Source organism: Chionomys nivalis, chromosome 3, assembly GCF_950005125.1.
Source record: "Chionomys nivalis chromosome 3, mChiNiv1.1, whole genome shotgun sequence".
NCBI lineage: Eukaryota > Metazoa > Chordata > Mammalia > Rodentia > Cricetidae > Chionomys > Chionomys nivalis.
In genome coordinates, this window is record NC_080088.1 from 48,552,512 (window position 1) to 48,570,673 (window position 18,162).

An 18,162-nucleotide genomic window follows, 5' to 3' on the forward strand; every position below is an offset into this window, starting at 1 on the left:
TACTTAAGTTGCCACTTTCCATTGGGTAGCAAAGTATTCCTTTTTCTGCAGTTATAAATAATGTTGGTATAAGCTTCTGCATACATTCTTGTGCCCATTTCTGCACATGTCCTTAGGACACATATCAAATTGCCCATTTAAGATGTCCTTTCTGGGAAGCACCTGCTCTCCTAGCAAGTGTCCCATATTTCTATTTAAGGTGTGTAATCCTGCCTTCAGACCATAGCTAATTGTTGTAATATGGTACACCAGATCCAAACAACTCTATTTCTTAATTTGGGATTTTAACCTAGAGGAGATAAAAGCAGTGTTATTTCTAGCCAAGTCACATAACTGGCAGCATTCTAAAGAAATGACCATTCTGTTAAGCAAGACACCAGACAGCCCAGATCCCTGACCTTCTCCAAGCCTGGTTATCTCTGTGTGTCTGAGATGCACCCAAATATTTTCAGATAATATCCTTCTATATCTGGTTGGTTTCACCAACTTTAAAATAAAATAAAACAACTCCATTAGTAAAAAGTAGATGCAGTAATACTTCTGGCAGAGATATATTATCGGGCTGAAGTAAATGTAAGGCTACCCATGCATGTATATCTTTATAGATTTTATTGTTTTTATTTTTAGAAGACTCTCTATTTATGTTCATTTATTTCACAGGACTCAGTCCTGTGCCTGGCATATTAGGCTCACAATAAAAGATTCTTGAATAAAGTGTAAGTATGGTTCTTAGCTTATAGACTCATTTTTACTAATTTATACAACAATAAGATTTCTCATAACATTGAGAATTGTGTTAATAGTTATTCTAGCTGCTTTTCTATTGTTGGGATAAAATACCTTAAAGAAAAGAAAATTTTGAGTGAAAAGAGTTTATATTAGTTTGGAATTCCAGAATACAGTCCATTGTTTGGGGAAAGTCAAGGCAGGAATTTTAAACACAGCAAACAAAAGCTAAACATAAAACAATAGAAAATCACCAAACATTCAAATATAAAAGCAAACATTCATACAAAAGCCAGAAATGAAAGGCACAATCACTGGGTTTCTTGCTTGTGACCATCTTGACATCCCCACTATTACACAGTTCATGGCTTCCTCTCTTGGGAATGATGGTGCTCATAGAAGGCCAGGTCTTTCCATATCAATTAACTTGATAACTCAGCCTCCCACAAACATGCCTACAAACCAAATCAATGTCGACCACCCTACACTGAGATGTTTTCTAGGTGGTTCTGGGGTGTACCAAGTTTACAAATAAAGGTAATCATCACAATAGTAATTAACATTTTAGAAAGTTAATTCTAAATAGTAATTAACATTTTAAAACTTTGTGTGTTTTCTGATTCCCCATAATTGAGATACCTGTGCATTACCCCTCTTCAGGTGCACATACCAACAGCCAAATTACTAGACTTTTTTTCAGATGGGACTGTCATTAGTAAGATCTCATCAGTGTAGTCTCAAGTTGGCTATTGATTCTGACCTTGCTTATGGTTTTAAGGAATTAAACTCCTGGGCTTAAAGGCTCCTCAGTTTCTGGCTTTCAAGTTGCTTGGACTATAGTAGCACCCCATCACATGCAGGAGGGTATGGTCTTAAAACACAATTATTTGTATTTTTAATAGATTAGTCTTATTTTACCTTCATTTGTTCCCATTTATTTAGGTATTTGTACATGCATGTTTATGTGCATACATATATACTATATGAATAATATATAAAATATACATGTAAATATAAGTATATAGTTTGTGGTATACAAACATGTACATGTGTCAATATATAACATGATATATAAACAATATACACATACATACACACATAACATGCTTAAACAAACACATATAAAAGATTGTCTCATTTTACGTTTCAGAATTTCATCCTTAACTCTAATATCAGTTCTGAAACCATGACTATAGTAGCTTCTGTCTGTATACCCACAACTTACCTTCTGCTTTATTTACTGTTCTTCCAGGTCTGGTTATTTAAGATTCTCTTATTCATATACCTGTGCAGTATGAGTTTGTTGTTATTGTTGTTGTTGTCATTTTATGGTCTTATGAATTAATCTCGCCCCACCAAGGCATGTTATCCTGAGGACGTGATTTTCATCCTTAATGACTGCAGTAACAAGTTAACATTGCTGAGCACAGAGTGTGCAACCAGGCAAATGTTTTCCAGTCCCATGTGTGAATACATAAAGGAGTCTTTCAACGCTGGATGGATTATGCTTCCATTCAATTGTAAAGAAAATGCAAAGGCAAAAGGAACTCCATCTTTGAGTATGCTGAGTTTGAACTTGCTATATGAACATTAAATAAAGTGGAATAGGAATTTGATCACATAAGACTAAACAGTTGGCCAGGGCGCTTAGGAGCAGATACTGGCTTGCAGGTAAATTCTGAAGTCCTGGTGGTGGTTAAAATTTCTGGGCTGTTACAGCATGAGAATAGAAAATGACATTTTAGGGGCCTCCCATATCTTCATCTCTATGGCATTTGCTTCTCCGAATAGTCTCCAAGAACAGGAGTTCCCCCAAACTCTCCATCTCAACAGTACAAATGGTCTCACTTTTTAAAATCTTATTGGCCTCCCGACCAACAGAAAGTCTGGCAGAGCCAACCCTGCACAGTTATTTCTCCTGGTCTGTTAGATTCATGTTTGTCCCTGATGTTACAGATGTAAGAGAATCAATATATCCCATGGGGATGAAGAGAAGCAGATAGCAGACTCCCCTTGTTTACCCAAACACTTGCTCTCAGTTCCTCTGGCAAAATTCCCAGGAAGAAAAGACGGGTAAGTGCAGAGGGTTTTATCTGCAGTGCACAGCAGCCAGCCTACTCCCTAATGATTATTTGTATTCAGACACCAATCGGTTCAACAAAAGAGTTAGGGCTCAGACAGAACTCCTCCTTGGTAATACACGCCACAGCCCCCACCAAGTGTTTTTATTATTTACTATCCCTGTCCTGGGGCTGTTAGAGGCACAACATGTAATTCAAATAAAAATGGAATCTCATTCTATAGTTGAAAATACTAAGCCATAGAAACCTGTCTTGTAACTCCCAGAGATTAAGTCTGACACTAAAATTTATTTCCTTTTTTTTTCTTAATTCACATTCCAAACCTCTTGCTATATCCTATCAGTGATTCCTAAAACACTTAATCCAGTTTCTAAATGTGTTAGTGACCCTAGTTTATGAGCCTATATAATACCATTCAGGAGTATACAGAAGCTGGGTTCAGATCTAGGCTGATTTTGTTCAAAACTAATCTCCTACTACACTATCCATAAGCTTTCTTTCTTCCTTCTTCCTATCCCCACTTTATACTCTATTGAAGATTGAATGCCAGGGTACCATTTGTCTATAAGATGCTTGTATTCCTTTCTCTGGTTTGATCGTTGAGCATTCTTTCTGTTTCAATTACTAGGGATGAGAAATTGCCTGCCACCTTGTACCTTTAACTTTCAGGAGGTCATTAGGCAATTCTCCCATGTGCTGTGCTGCAAACCGCTACACTGTCATTTTTCCATATTAGCCTCAGCCCTACACTGTAGAATCATTCAGAATATGTCTGAAAATGCTCTCACATGGCCAGTGCTCAGATATGATGAGGGAATGCCCCACCTCAAGCACTTCTTATGCCATAAATACCCAGGTCCTTCAGTACCTCCATCTGGATGCCCAGTTAGTTGTAGCAATCGAATCTGAAGTGTTGAACAAGAGAACACTTTGCTTTGAGTGTACTCTGTCCATCACTGAGCCCAGGCCCTGCAGAGCCAGCCAGGACATTACTGGCAAGCAGATCACATTGTTGAGAGAAGATGAGATCAGAACCCACGTTCACAGGATGATGAAGTATTAACCACTCTGCTGCTAAGATCAAAGGTTTTAGGCAGCTAGTATCCCAGCACTGAGATGGGGCATTGTTCTTACCTCTGGAAATCTCATCTCCTGGGAGTTAACCAAAAGTTTTCATTTTCTGTTTGATGTTCCTCCCCAAGTCATTAAATAAAAGTTGTGACCTAGACCAGGTTAAAAGCCAAAGGCGGTGAGGATGAGTTGAGTTTCCTGGGTACCTAATGGTTAAGCATTTTGGTCTTTTTTAGCCAGATTCGCAGTCACTATCTGTAACTTTCAATGAGAGTTAGAGGGACATAGGTAGACAACAAAAGTGAAGGCCAGCTCATGAGAAGGCAGTTTCTTCTTTCCTGAAGACATTTCCCCTCACAGCTTGTAAGGGAAAATGGCAGGCACCAGGTGGGTTTCTAAACAGAACCAACAGAAAAAAGGAGAAGACACGGGAGCCCTATAAAATACCCAATCCAGGGCTGGAGAGATGGCTCAGAGGTTAAGAGCATTGCCTGCTCTTCCAAAGGTCCTGAGTTCAATTCCCAGCAACCACATGGTGGCTCACAACCATCTGTAATGAGGTCTGATGCCCTCCTCTGGCCTGCAGGCATACAAGCAGACAGAATATTGTATACATAATAAATAAATAAATATTTAAAAAAAATAAAATACCCAATCCAGCATCCATTTAGCTGACTCCTAAACTTAGGCTCCTCCCATTCTCAGAGAATAAAGGTGTTACATCCCAACCCCCACCCACAACCCAAGTCCCACCCTCATCCACACTCTACCCCCAGCCCAACCCTACCCCTATTCCCACCCCTACCCCCACCCCCAATTCTACCCCAACCTGGTCTTCTGTGTTTCCCTGATGTTGAATTCTTGTCCCCAGTCATCTTGTTTCTGACATTGAATTGTTGTCCTGGGCATCCTTCTAGGCAAACACCATCACCCTAGTTATACCTTCATGGTCCACAACACAGCAGTTGGCCTTGAAGCAAATCTTACCAAGCACCTGGTTCATACGTAGACAAGTTTTATTCGTATCCATTTGCAAAGAGGTGGCTTTAGGTGTGCTCCCTGTTTATAAATACACACCTAGGTGTCACTTCGTGTTCTATCAGAACTCATTTGTACTATCTCCCTCCTAACTCTGGGTTCCTGATGAATGTTACCTTTTAGTTACCTTGTATCCCTGAGAGTTAACAGACATTCCTAGGTTTTCTTCAAAGCATTGTTTTCTCAGTGGAAGAAGAGCAGTCTGAGATTTTATATGTTGAGGAGATAGGGAGGAGGATAACCTGTAGACAGTTCTGGCTGCTGCTCTGAAGGTGTTCTTGTACCTCACACCAGAGGAATTGCCCTGGGTGGTCTTCCTACATTGTGTAGAACACTGACTTGGTGGGCTGCTCTGTGAGTCCTCAGGATCACCAACTTCCACCCTGTTCTTGGTTACTGGTGGTATTAGAGTGGTGTGTCACTACTCCTGGATTTTTATGTCAGTGCTAGGCATTAGAACTAGGATTTCAGGCTTGCATAGCAAGAATTACTTGCTGATCCACCTCCCTGGTCTTCACTTATTTTTCAGGATTCTTTTGTGTGTAACCAAGTCTGATGAGAAGGATTTGGGACAGAAGTGATGTTTCTGTATCTAGGCCTGCTCTATATGTAATCCAAATAAGCTAAACTTATCATTTTTTTTCCACAAAAAATAAAAATCCCTGGGTCTGAGGATTTAGTGGAGGGCTTTGGGACTGTAACAAAGGAAAGAAAGAGCTCAGATCTTCAAACACAGAAGCTCCACTCCCATCCCATCCACCCAAACTGGTCGGATTTGATGTGATCATAGCGATTGTCATGTGAAGACTCCAGGTGGTTTCTTCCAGCTGGGAACCTTTTCCTTTGAAAGCAGGTGGGCCAAATTTCAACCATTCATGTTGAGCACAGACAATTGAAGGACAAGACCAACAGATCATTAGCTTACTGGGAAGCTGAGCTTCTGTAAGATACATCTGTCACCGCTTTCTGTGCACGAAAACTCAAGAAAGGAAGTGTCCTATCATGAGGTACAGAAGAATGGTTTTCAGTCTAGGGTCTGATGTAGATTATCTGCTTGCTGTTGAAAGACTACTTAATTATTCTAACACATCATGTTAGATGTGGGGATTTTATAATGATGATGGGAGGAAGAGCAAAAGTGTTTAATGCAATGCCTCCCACCTCAGGTGCTCAACCAGCTCTAGCTTTTTTCTTTTTCTATATCTACAATAAGAAGTAATTGCAACTGAGCTCCTACTAAGTGCTAGGCTAGCTAACTGCTTTGTTCACACACACACACACACTCATGCAGGCATATGTACATACTTTCACTCTCACACACATGTTATTTCACAATTATGATGTTGGACCTACTATTCTCCAAATTCTGCCTCAGCTGCATATACGGCATGGGGAAATTAGAGATTGGCCAAAGGCATTTTACCAATAAGTGGCGTTTAATTCTAGAGCTCACCTGCCCATTGTCTGCCCTACAGTTCTTCCCTAATCATTTGACCTACACAATCGTACAAACACACGACATACACACACAGAAAGAGAGAGACAGAGAGACAGACACAGAGAGAGATTCTCAGGTTCTGTGAATGTACGAAAGTCTGACATTAGGGATTCTGAGAACTGAATGTAATGCCTATATTGGATCTGCTGATCATCTTAGATTTATTTATCTTTCTAAGTCCTTCTCCCTGCCATGTGCACAGCTCCTCTTTGGAACTCCTTAGAAGAAGCAGGTGTAGCTGTTTGTCTGATGTTTCTGATACATGTATTGAAGGGAAAGTGAGACAGAATCAGGGCGGTAAGGTCTGCTTTCCTCCTCTGTGATGCATAGGACACTCATAGGACACAGGCATACAGGGAAAAGTAAGTTTCGACACATTTTATTTACTTACTTTGAGTAATCTAGGAACAGTGGTTCAGGACCCAGGTGTAAACCATTTACCCAATATGTAAGCTTAAAAAATTTATGGCCTTTAGTAAATCAGAGAGTACAATGAAGCCTATGAAGTGGGGACCCTATAAGAGGAAGAATCATCTAAGTGGGAGTTGGCACTGACATTCAGGGACTGAGTTTCCACCTAGTGTAAGGTTCAAGCCCTTCATGTCTAATAGGCAGGATGTATGTGCATCCCATTCAGAAGAGCGTGCTCTTCTTGCTGCCTCTACCCTGCCTGCAGTGCTGATCTTTTGCTATGGAGTAATCACCGACATCAAAAAGACTCACTGCATCAAAACCTCTTGATACATTTTTTGTTTGTTTTGTGGTTTTCTTCTCTATTTCGAATCCAGATCATCTTTGAACAAAATACTTTTTATAGTACAAAAGTTAGTAGTGAGAAGAGGTGAAGCTTGGGTGAATAAAATAGACTCAATTTAAGTGATAATTAAGCCTTCAGTAGAGATGATAGAGTACCTTCTATATACACCACATAATACAACACACACATACTCTCTCTCTCTCTCTCTCTCTCACACACACACACACACACATACATACACACACACACACACACACACACATCCCTCCCATCTCCCATCACTCTGGACTATTGTGTGATTTTTACTTTGAGTACTAAGTGATTTAATTAAAATATTCGAGTTATGTAAAGTATTCCTCTACCTTTGCCTTAAGAAAGTTCTTCCCCACATGTTTCAAAAACAGTCATGACACACAGGGGCTATTCAGCATCTACTAATTTGTAGCTGTAGGCTCCATTTCCAGTGTTCACCAGTGCCTCCTATAGAAGTGAAGCAGCCTCCTCTCCACCATCATTGCTTCCATTCAGGCTTTTACCATTTTTTATCTAAATGAATATAACCACTTCTATAGCCTCCCTCCCTCATCTTTTATCGACAGTGACTCCAAAATGGGCTTCATTAACACATGCACACTTGTGTGTTGCTTCTTTGATGTAAGGTTTATTTCCATTTTTATATGACTGAAGACTTACTCCAAATGCTTTTGTGCAGCAGTGGCAGGCCTTTGTTATACATAAGCTTGTCCTAAGCTTCCGGTCTTAGCTGCTTGACTCTTCTGTGGCTTTGCTCTATGTGTTATGCTAGCCGCACCCTATTTCTCACAGCCCCTTCTTTCTTTCACATTTTTAAAGATTATAATATAGTTGCATCATTTCTTCATTCCCCTTTCTCTCTCCAGACCCTTTCATGTGTGTTCTGCTCTTGGTCTCTTTCAAATTCATGACCTTTTTTAAAAAATTGTTGGTGTGTGTGTGTGTGTGTTCCTAAATACATGAATATAGCCTGCTCATTCTATATAATATGTCTTATATGTATATGCATTCAGGGCTGATCAATTGGTATTAGATAACCAATTCATAGGCTCTTCTCTGGGGAAGGCAATTTACCCCACTCTCAGAATTCTATAATGTCCTATAGTAGTTCTTTGTTGATGTCTGGGGCTTCCTGAACTTTCCCCCCTTCCATATTAGCACATCCACTGGTGTTGTCCTTGTTAAGGTCATGTTAGGCAGGCTTTATGGGTAGAAAATTTGACATTTCTAGAAGACATAATTTCACATCAAACCCCCTGGTCCTCTGGATCCTACAATCCTTACCTCTTCTGGAATGTTCCCTGAGCCTTAGGGGCAGGAGTTGTGCTGTAGATGTATCAGCTGGGACTGGACTCCACAATTCTGCCCTTTGATTGGTTGTGGTTTCCTGTAATGTTCTCCATCTATTACAAAAAGATGTTTCCATCAAAATGAGAAAAGACGACACTTGCCTGTGGGTATAAGCACAAACATTTAGAATATAGATAGGGATTATTCTGATTTAGTAAAGTGGTACTTGTAGGTTCTCCTCCAAGATCCATGGCTTCACTAGCCTGAGTAGTGGCTAGATTTCCAGGACCGGGTATATAGTGGTTTGCATATGATCTTTGCTGTGTCTAGAGTGCCCCATCCTTGCCCTTCATTCATTCTTCAAATGAATCATTCTATATTCTTCTTTTTCCAATGTTAACATCTAAGTCAGATCAGCTGCTCTCTCTTCTTGGAACTTGCAGTCAGGTTTCTTAATTCTACCCTTCCCTTTATTACACTGCATGTTTTTTTTTTTTAATTGAACTCTGTGCCCCTCTGCCTGTCTCTTTAGACTGAGAGTCAGAGGGACAGGAACTTGGCATTTTAGTATTTATACCCAGTGTCATCAGATGTGCAAAATAAGCTAAATTAATTAGAATTAGCATTTAGGTGTCTTTTAACACTTAAAACATACCAATACTAAGAAAATACAATATAGAAATATTCCTTTTACTTCACCTCCCTTTAGCTAAATATATAAAGCTAAGATAGTCTAACGCTAAGGTCAGCTCTGAAGTCTGGGAATGCAATCCTCCTGCACAGTTCCTGGATGAGAGCAATTCCAACTTGACTCTAATAAGTGCCTAATAGAAAACCCATGGATGTCCTTGTTAAACCTGACATAAGTCTAAAATTTTGAAATGTATTTCTCCTTCCACTGAGCTCCTTGTGCCCAATGATAACAACAACAATGTGTCTAAAACATGAGCTCAAATAAGGATTTGGGGCTCTGTGAAATAGCACTCCAACTCGAGTAAACATCACTTTGAAGCACCACTAAATGACAGATTGAAATGAGAGTAAAAATACAAAAACCAGCCTGTGAAACACTTCATTACCTTCTACATTTCCATGAAGCCTAGGGTAGAGGCAAGTATTAAAATAACAAGATTGGAAAGTAGCTGGTGAAAGGTCTTTAGCACTTCTTGACTGACATTTTTAAAGGGGCTTATTAATTCAAAAACCCTCCAGCTTTCTCTAAGTGTACACAGCAACTGACTCTCTAAGTCACAGATAGACAGGAAGTCCTCCCTAGCTGATCTGTGTAAGCGGAAAGGGGAAGAAAGAGGCTGACAGTTGTGGTCTTTTTCTCTCTTTACCTACCACCTTCTGCCACTACCTCCCCTAAATTCAGATGGAAAGATGTGGTTTTGTCGCTTAACCAAACTTCACAGGCTGCCAACATTCTTGACAGGCTGGGATTCTGGGGAGCAGTGACTACCCCACTGCTGCTGGAGTTCCACAGCGATGGTCTGCCAGGGCTTCAGAGGTGAAAGTGGGCAGTCTGCTTGACCCTTCCATGTTCTTACAGAGCTTTCCACTCAAAGACCCTTCAAAGACAGAAGGAACCAAGATTCTCTGATACCTGAGGGTATTATGTCTAGCACCCAGGAACAAAGCATAAGGATTGTTTACAGTTGTTCTTGCTGGTCTCATGTCCTAAAAGGCTTTGATGTCCAGCGCCAGCATCTCATTCAAGGATATAAGTACTCCTCCTCTCTGTTCTGCTTAGCTGAAAGCACAACACCTTCTGCTCCCATGGCTTTGTGTCCCCAGGCAACTGGAAATTGGACCAGAGTTACCAAGTCGTTTATTCCTGGTAAATGCATCCTAAAAAATCGCTGGCATGTCCACTCTCTCAGTTATTATGGAATGCCACTAAAATGTCATGTCATTATTTCCTCTCAATTTATTCTAATCTCCTTCTCTTTGACCATTTGAATGCCATAAAAAAATGTGCCACATAAAATGACTTTGAGAATCCCATAGAGCCGGGTGGCAAAATCCTATAATCCTATCACCTTGGACAATGAAAATAGGGAATTAGGAATTCAAGGCCCTTATCAACTATGCAAGGAGTTCGAGGCTACCCTTGGCTACAGGAGATCCAGCCACAAAACTACAAAATGTTTAAAAATTAAAAGAAAAGAGATTCTCATGGGAAGTCTCCAACACCTGATAATCACCAACTATACTACTTCAAGCCAAACCTCTACAGTGACTCAATGGAAAAAAAAAGTAAAAGCTGGATAGAAGCAATTCCTACTTTTTCAGATGCTCATAGGGAAGAAGACTATTTTGACATTTAAACTCTATAGGATATTTCAGAGGGGGCATGGCAAGAAAACAGTAATTGATTTAAAAGACTCTTTATCACATTCACATAACTGGAACTCATGTTTTAAGGCTTGTGTCTTTTAAAGCACTTCTTTAATTCTGTTGCTCAGTAAACCAAACATCACTGTCATGATCAGCTTTGCTTACCAGCCGGATACAACATAGTCACCTGGGAGGGGAATCTTGATGTCTAGTGGGAATGTCTATTGGAGATTTTCTTAGCTGAATTGGTTCATTTCATATGGGAAGGTTCAGTCCACTATAGGGGTATCATTCCCTGAGTAGGGTGTTCTGAGCTGTTCAGAAGGAGAGAGTTGTTTGACTCTGTTTGGAGAACAAACAAGCAAGCAGGCAAGCAAGACCACCGTATGCATCTCTTTCTCTCTGCTCCTCACTGTGGATGTGCTATAACTGGCAGCCTCAAGCTCCTGGTACTTCAATATTCTTGCATTAATGAACTAGAACCTGGAGTTGTTAAACTCTTTCTCTTTGGGAGTTGCATTTTATCATAGCAACAGAACTCACTTGTTGTTATAGCTTTAAGTTCCAAATTTTTTTCTACAAAATAGTCCAAAGACATAAAACCATATGATTGGATTTATCACAGTAATGACCCTACTCCTGGTACAAATTTCCATTTTCCTTTCATTTCTGTTGTTAGGTTTTCTACTCTGAGTTGTTCTTTTGTCAAGATATTTTACCATGAAATGAGACTAGAACAATCACCATAGTTAAAATAATTCTAATCTGCTCCCTGAATCCTCTGACTTTTCTTTTAAGCCAAGGAACCATAGAGACAGTGGCAAATTGAAGTTAATTTTATAAAAAAACTTCACTACATGTGCTACCAAGTGAGTTTATGTGGTTCTGCAAATGAAACCTAGTCTCTCATGCATGTAAGCAAAATACGAAGTAAACTCTAGACCCAACCAAAACCCCAGAAATGCTTATTAGCATTTATGATCCTGAGGCGCTAATCCAGCGATTCCTTTGCCACCCTGAAAACTGTTACTCAACTTACTAAAGATTTCCCCAAAGGGTTCTTCATAGAGATAAAGACCAGTATTGAGTACAGAACTGTGTGCTTAGCCATTGTTCATAAATACTGACACTCTGAATGGAGCCTTTCCTGGAAAAGGAACATCAGAGCTGGCGTTTTAATGCTTTTTGCTTTAGTTTGTTTTGTTTTGTTTGAGCAAGGTTTCTCTGTGTTGCTCTGACTGTCCTGGAACTTACTCTAAAGACCAGGCTGGCCTCGAACTCAGATCTCCCTGCTTCTAACTCCTGAGTGCTGGAATTAAATAAAGGTATGTGTTTTAACTTGAAAGTTTTGTTCTCCTTCCTGGCCAAAGACTAATTGTCTTTGTCTTGAGACCCTACAGGATTCTCTGTTTCTCACACCGATGAAGAAATAATTTCTGCAGCATGATAACCACAGTGACATGAAAATCTGGAAACTTGACCATCAAGGACACAAAACAGAGCAAGGGACTATAGTAAACATGCATAGGACCCAGCCACCTTTGAGGGGCTTTCAGAGATGAGACAAGTGTGCTAAGTGGTGCTTGGCAAATGCAGTGAAAGTGACTTATTCAAATTAGTTTTTCCTTTCATCACAAGTAGGTATTCTGTAAGAAGACAGTAATTAATTTAACATGCATCCATTTCACAAAGCACTTTCTAATTTGGAAATTACTATCAAAACCTGTAAAGCATTCTTTTAAATATGATTTTGTTCATGTGTACTTTTCCTTTCCTCAACAATCCCAGTTACTCAAGGATTTCAGGTTTAAGGTCTTTTCATTCAAGTTAGCAAGATGATGCCTCCAAAGCAAGGAGTTTTAAATGGGCTGCTGGTATCTTTGTGGTAGAGTACCTGCCTAGACGGTGTGAGGCCCTAGGTTTGATCTGGAGTGGTGATAAAAATAACCGAGGAGAAAGCTAAAACTCACTTATGTCTAGTAGAAAGAAACAAGATAGTTAAAATATTTCTCTTTAAAAACATGTACAGATAATGTCATTAATTTTCTGAGTTATTTTGAAGATGTTCCCAAACATATCATATCAAAACTAACCAGAGGAATTACAATGCAATTGGGAAAATAATATAATTTTCCTGGGTTATTTATAATCAGAGTCAAAATGTAGTCTTTAGGATGAATTTGGTATTGAGGCTCAAAGATCAGCATCAGGTAGGACTCATTCCCACAATAAAACACATGTTGTATAAAGGGATGCATGGGGGGAAGATTATAATAACATTTTGAATGCTTTTGTTATGATATTAAATATATTCCAACAAGGGAGAAATTATACATTGAGTATTATTAAAATTTTGGCAAAATATGTGTATGTAAAGACTGCAAAAATGGATGCCAAAATGCTAGACAGGGTAGGCTTTGGGAGCAGTGGGCGATTGCCACTCTACAATTAGTATTTTATTTTTTCAATGAAAAAAGAATATGATCATACAGTGAGAAAAGCATTCTCGCACGACCAATAGAATAAGTATTTATAGAGATGTCAAACTATGATCAGGCTGCTGCCTGGTTTTTTACCATGAAGTAGTTGGGTGACCACTGTCACCTTGGAGACTCTTAGGACAAATCCTGAGAATAAAATCCTAGGGGCATTTCACAGTGATCAAGCAGGATAATTTGAATTGGTGTAAAGATTTATTTTCCTTGAATGCTTCATACTTTCGTTGATGTAATTGTTTAAACATGTGTGACTTTAGATCAAGGTAGCCAAGTTTAGAGCACAAAGTTCAAACAACCACAAGCCATGGAGCTTGACCTTAGAGTGCGGTGGTCATTTAGTGAGTATCCAGTTGTCACAGAGCTCAAGTCACTCCTTCCACTAAGCATTAACCAAATGCTACACGGTCCCGAGCACCTGGCACCAGACAACTGCAGGGGCAACTGGACCTTAGATATTTATGGCAATTGCTATGATCTGAAAATACACCAATGTGGATTACTGACACGCATGACAGGATTCTGTCTTCACCTTCCTCTTACTTCACCAGTTCAAATGCTGTATCGTGAGTAGTCTCAAGGCTCAATGGCTAACTCCATAAAGACCCAGAACTTGTTTTATTGCTCTTACAATTAAGAGGTTCTACAAGATAATTTTCTACTGTGCATGTTAGGAAACTTTTGGATTTCTTCATGTTCATCAAGCCAATAAACCAGTGCCTGTGGGCCCTGATTCCATGCTTCTTTGTTAATTAGACACCTGCGTTTTGGTTCTTAAAGACTGTGATCAGCAAAAGAGATTTCTACACTCAATTATCTAAACTTTCAAAGAGATAAAATGAGTAAATTAAGAGATGAGTTTTTATTAAAATACTCAAAATGACCATATAAGCACTTAAATATATTTATATCTACATAATTTTTATAAAGTGCTACCAGAATATAAATAATACTGAGCCAATTAAATAGTTTACCCTGACTAAGAAAGCAAAGACCTGAGCTGTGACCTAACAGACATTCTTAAAATCCCCAGTCAGCAGAAGCTGAGAGAGCTAAGTCATCTACATGGGTGACAGACTCACGGGTGTGTCCTGAGACTACAGTCTGTGATTAAGGAATAAGAAGATAACTGGGACACCATGTTTTCCCGGAGTGTTAAGTACAAGCAGCCTGTTTCCATCAGATCAGTTCAAATGCTGCACCTCTCTGCTCCTAGCATACCTCATACAAAGCCCCTTACACATTGATGTGCCGGTGAGTGTACACACCCACATCTCTGCAGGGAAACTGCACACAGTCTGTATATTGTGCAAACATTTATCGTAAATTTTACTGACATAAGTGAATTGCATTGAGTAGTTAACAATGGTAACTCTGTGTGCATTATTTATCAAAGCAAATTCTTTTTGTGTGTGCTTATGAAAGAGAGAGGGGGGGGGAGGGAGGGAGGGAGGGAGGGAGGGAGAGAGAGAGAGAGAGAGAGAGAGAGAGAGAGAGAGAGAGAGAGAGATATTATTGACTGGACTGACTGCTCAGGAAGCCCTAGAAACCTCCCAGTCCCCTGCTTCTTAGTACTAGGACTATAGTTACATGCCTACAGACACTGGTCTAGTCATGAATGCTCAGGTCTCCATTTTTGCAGAGCAAACACTTTACTGGCTAAGCATCTCCCCAAATCCACAGTAAACTCTTAACCATTGATTAGTTCCCAAAGAAAGTTTTTGCTGAATTTTAGTATATTTTTGTATCCACAGTCTGTTTGCGGTTGCAACTGAACAAACATTGCTTGGACTTACAGATGTCATTGAGTGAGCAGCTGGAAAGAGATGTGCCTCCGCTTGCCACCCTGTGGTATTTCTGTCCTGAAATACCAATATTCATATCAATGCCAATATCCATAAGATCATGCTATAAAACAAAATGAGGTTTTATCATCTATATCTTGACCCAGCAATACCACTATTGGGAATATACCCAAGAGATGCCCAAACATACAACAAAAGTATATGCTCAACTATGTTCATAGCAGCATTGTTTGTAATTGCCAGAACCTGGAAACAACCTAGATGTCCTTCAATGGAAGAATGGATGAAGAAAGTATGGAATATATACATATTAGAGTACTACTCAGCAGTAAAAAACAATGACTTCTTGAATTTTGCATACAAATGGACGGAAATTGAAAACACTATCCTGAGTGAGGTAAGCCAGACCCAAAAAGAGGAACATGGGATGTACTCACTCATATTTGGTTTCTAGCCATAAATAAAGGACATTGAGACTATATTTCCAATATGATCTATTTTAAATGTATTTGACTTAATTTTAAAAATTATTTTCTTGTGTGTTTATTTTGTGTGTGTATGAGAGCGCCTGTGCACATGCCGCAATGCAGAACTAGTGCTCCTAGGGCAACTTCCAAGAGTCAGTTACTGCCTTCTGCCAAGCAGGTCACAGGGATTGAACTCAGGTCATCAGAGTCTTTTTCCCTCAATTTTTAAAAAATGGTTTTACTCACCACCCAGCGTCACAGATTTATTGACTGATTGATTATCTCTCCTATCAAAATATTCTCTCTGTGAGTCCAGGCATTTTGTTCATGTTCCTCATTCCTGTTGCAGTAGACGGGGGAAGAGGAGCATGGGCAACGAAGACCAAAGTAAATCCTCTTGTCATTGTGTGTTCTAGAGCAGAGGGACACAGAGTTTGGAGGGAAGGGCTTTGCTAAGAGGTGTTCTTTTCATTGGCCTCTACAGAAGAGGGGAGAAGTGCTGGGAGGGGAAGACCTCAGAAACAACCATAACCAAGACTATGGCTCACTCCATAGGGGCCCTGGAGCTGAATAGCCCGTTGCAGTTGCCCTAGGTTGACCAAAGTACAAACCTTTAAAGTGAGTCTCGCCTCAGCCATTAGGTCAGTGAGACTGACCCTCAGAGGTGTGACACTGAGTCAGACAACTCTCTTTAGCTGAGGCATTGCCTGCAGGGAACCCAAAAATGTCTCATAGCAGCTGAGGAACATGTCCCACACAGGGTTAGCTTCAGGGCTGAGTGCCAATGCCAGCAGGAAACTAAAGTGCAATTAGAAAATGAAGAATGGAGTCAGCCCCAGGGATGGCAGACAGGGAGCACAGCTGTTGAGGACTGGGAGGAAGCCTGTAACTTGGAAGACTTTCAAGTTCCCAGGGCCTGCTCCAGGATTACTCATTTCTAGTGTTGGGGAGCAACTGTAGAATGAGAGGGGGATTGCACTCCCCGATTCTCTAATTCACCCGAGCACACTCCACAAACCCTCACAGAGACTCCAGCCGATTAGGATCCACCCAACATTTTACAAAGCACAGGCCACTCAGCAATATTTATTGAATATCTATTAAGTGTCAGATTTGGCTCTGTGTTCTGAAAACATGAAAGTGAATGAAACACACGGCTCTTGTCCATGAAGAGCATACATCAATTAGGTTCTTAACTCGTCAATAAGTTCAAATCACCTGCAGTGTTACTTTAGCATGCTCGAAAGTCTCACACAATTGGCATCAAAGACTGTCCCAGAATCCATATTCCTAGGGGATTTCCACATTTTCTCAGGGCTGAGATTCCATGGATTAAGCCATCGAATGAAAAGCTGTCAAACAGGGACATATGACTGATGCTACCTCCATGTTGAACTTACAAATTTATATCCTGGATATCAGAGAAATAAAAAACTAAACAATGACCTGATCAAAGTCAAAAACTTCGGTTTATCTTTCCCAAGTCAGTCTGAAACCACACTCATGACCAAATCACGTCGTTGACACCTTGTGTCAGAAATGATGCCTAGGGATCTTCACGCTGATCACCTGGGTTTACCTGCTGTATTCCTGTGTTCGGTTTGGTGGTACCACTTTACCCGCTGTATTCCTACCCACTGCGTTCCTGTGTTCTGTTTGGTGGTACCACTTTACTCGCTGCGTTCCTGTGTTTAGTTTGGTGGCACCTCTAAAACAGCTTCACACATCAGTACCTGTCAGGAAACCCCACACATGCTCTACATCCCCGAAGCCGAAAACTGACAGAATTAGGGGCTTTCGGCTCTGATAATGTTCCCTTCCTCCATACAGTCCCGACTTCCAGGTCCGGGCATAGAATTTAATTACTGTTTCAATCATCATTTAAATATTTCCACATCAAGTTCAATAAAGATCAAGCAGCTGAATTTTGGGACAAGTGATCATATCATCAACGATGCCTCTAGAGACATCTTATTTGAAGGTTAACAATTCAAGCAGAGGGTCTTAGAAAGCTGTTAATTGCTGTAAATACTTCTGCAGCTGCGAAATCAGGCCTGTGAACAAGTGACTAGCTCCTTTGATCTTAATGAACTAAGACATTTCTCATGCACCACAGCAGCTGGCTAGGTCCTGAGCTGCAGTTAGCAGGAGCACAGAGGTCATCTCCTTCTAAACCATCTTTCACGCTGGCTAAGTTGTAATTACCCTGTACACAAATGGCTATAAACTCAACAGTTAGAGCAGCTTCATGGCTTGGAATTTTTTTTAAAAAAAAAAATCATGCAAATAAAAAAAAAAAAAACCTGGGTGGAAATCTTATCGACCTTAATGTCACTCTCAAAAGATGCGGAAGACACTTGTGATCAACTTGCCTATGAATATTCACTCACTTCTTGTCTTTAATGGATAATCACACAGTCTCTGATCAATACAGAAGAAAAGGAAATGGGGGAAGGAGAAAGAAAATTTAAAGACACACCTAACCCTCGAACTTCACCAAGACGCAAGGACATTAAATGCTATATAGACCAAGCATGTGTCAAGACATTAATGCATATTGA

At 40.1% G+C, this 18,162-nt stretch overlaps 1 protein-coding gene across 1 annotated transcript in view; it reads right to left on the minus strand.

The window, feature by feature from the left end:
* The window catches only part of LOC130871264 (nucleolar protein 16-like), a 77,363-nt gene extending 59,884 nt beyond the window's left edge, over positions 1 to 17,479 (minus strand). Inside the window, 1 exon segment of the mRNA XM_057764636.1 lies at positions 17,335 to 17,479. Within this exon segment, the coding sequence (XP_057620619.1) occupies positions 17,335 to 17,479 (145 nt within the window).
* Positions 17,480 to 18,162: the final 683 nt, after the last annotated feature.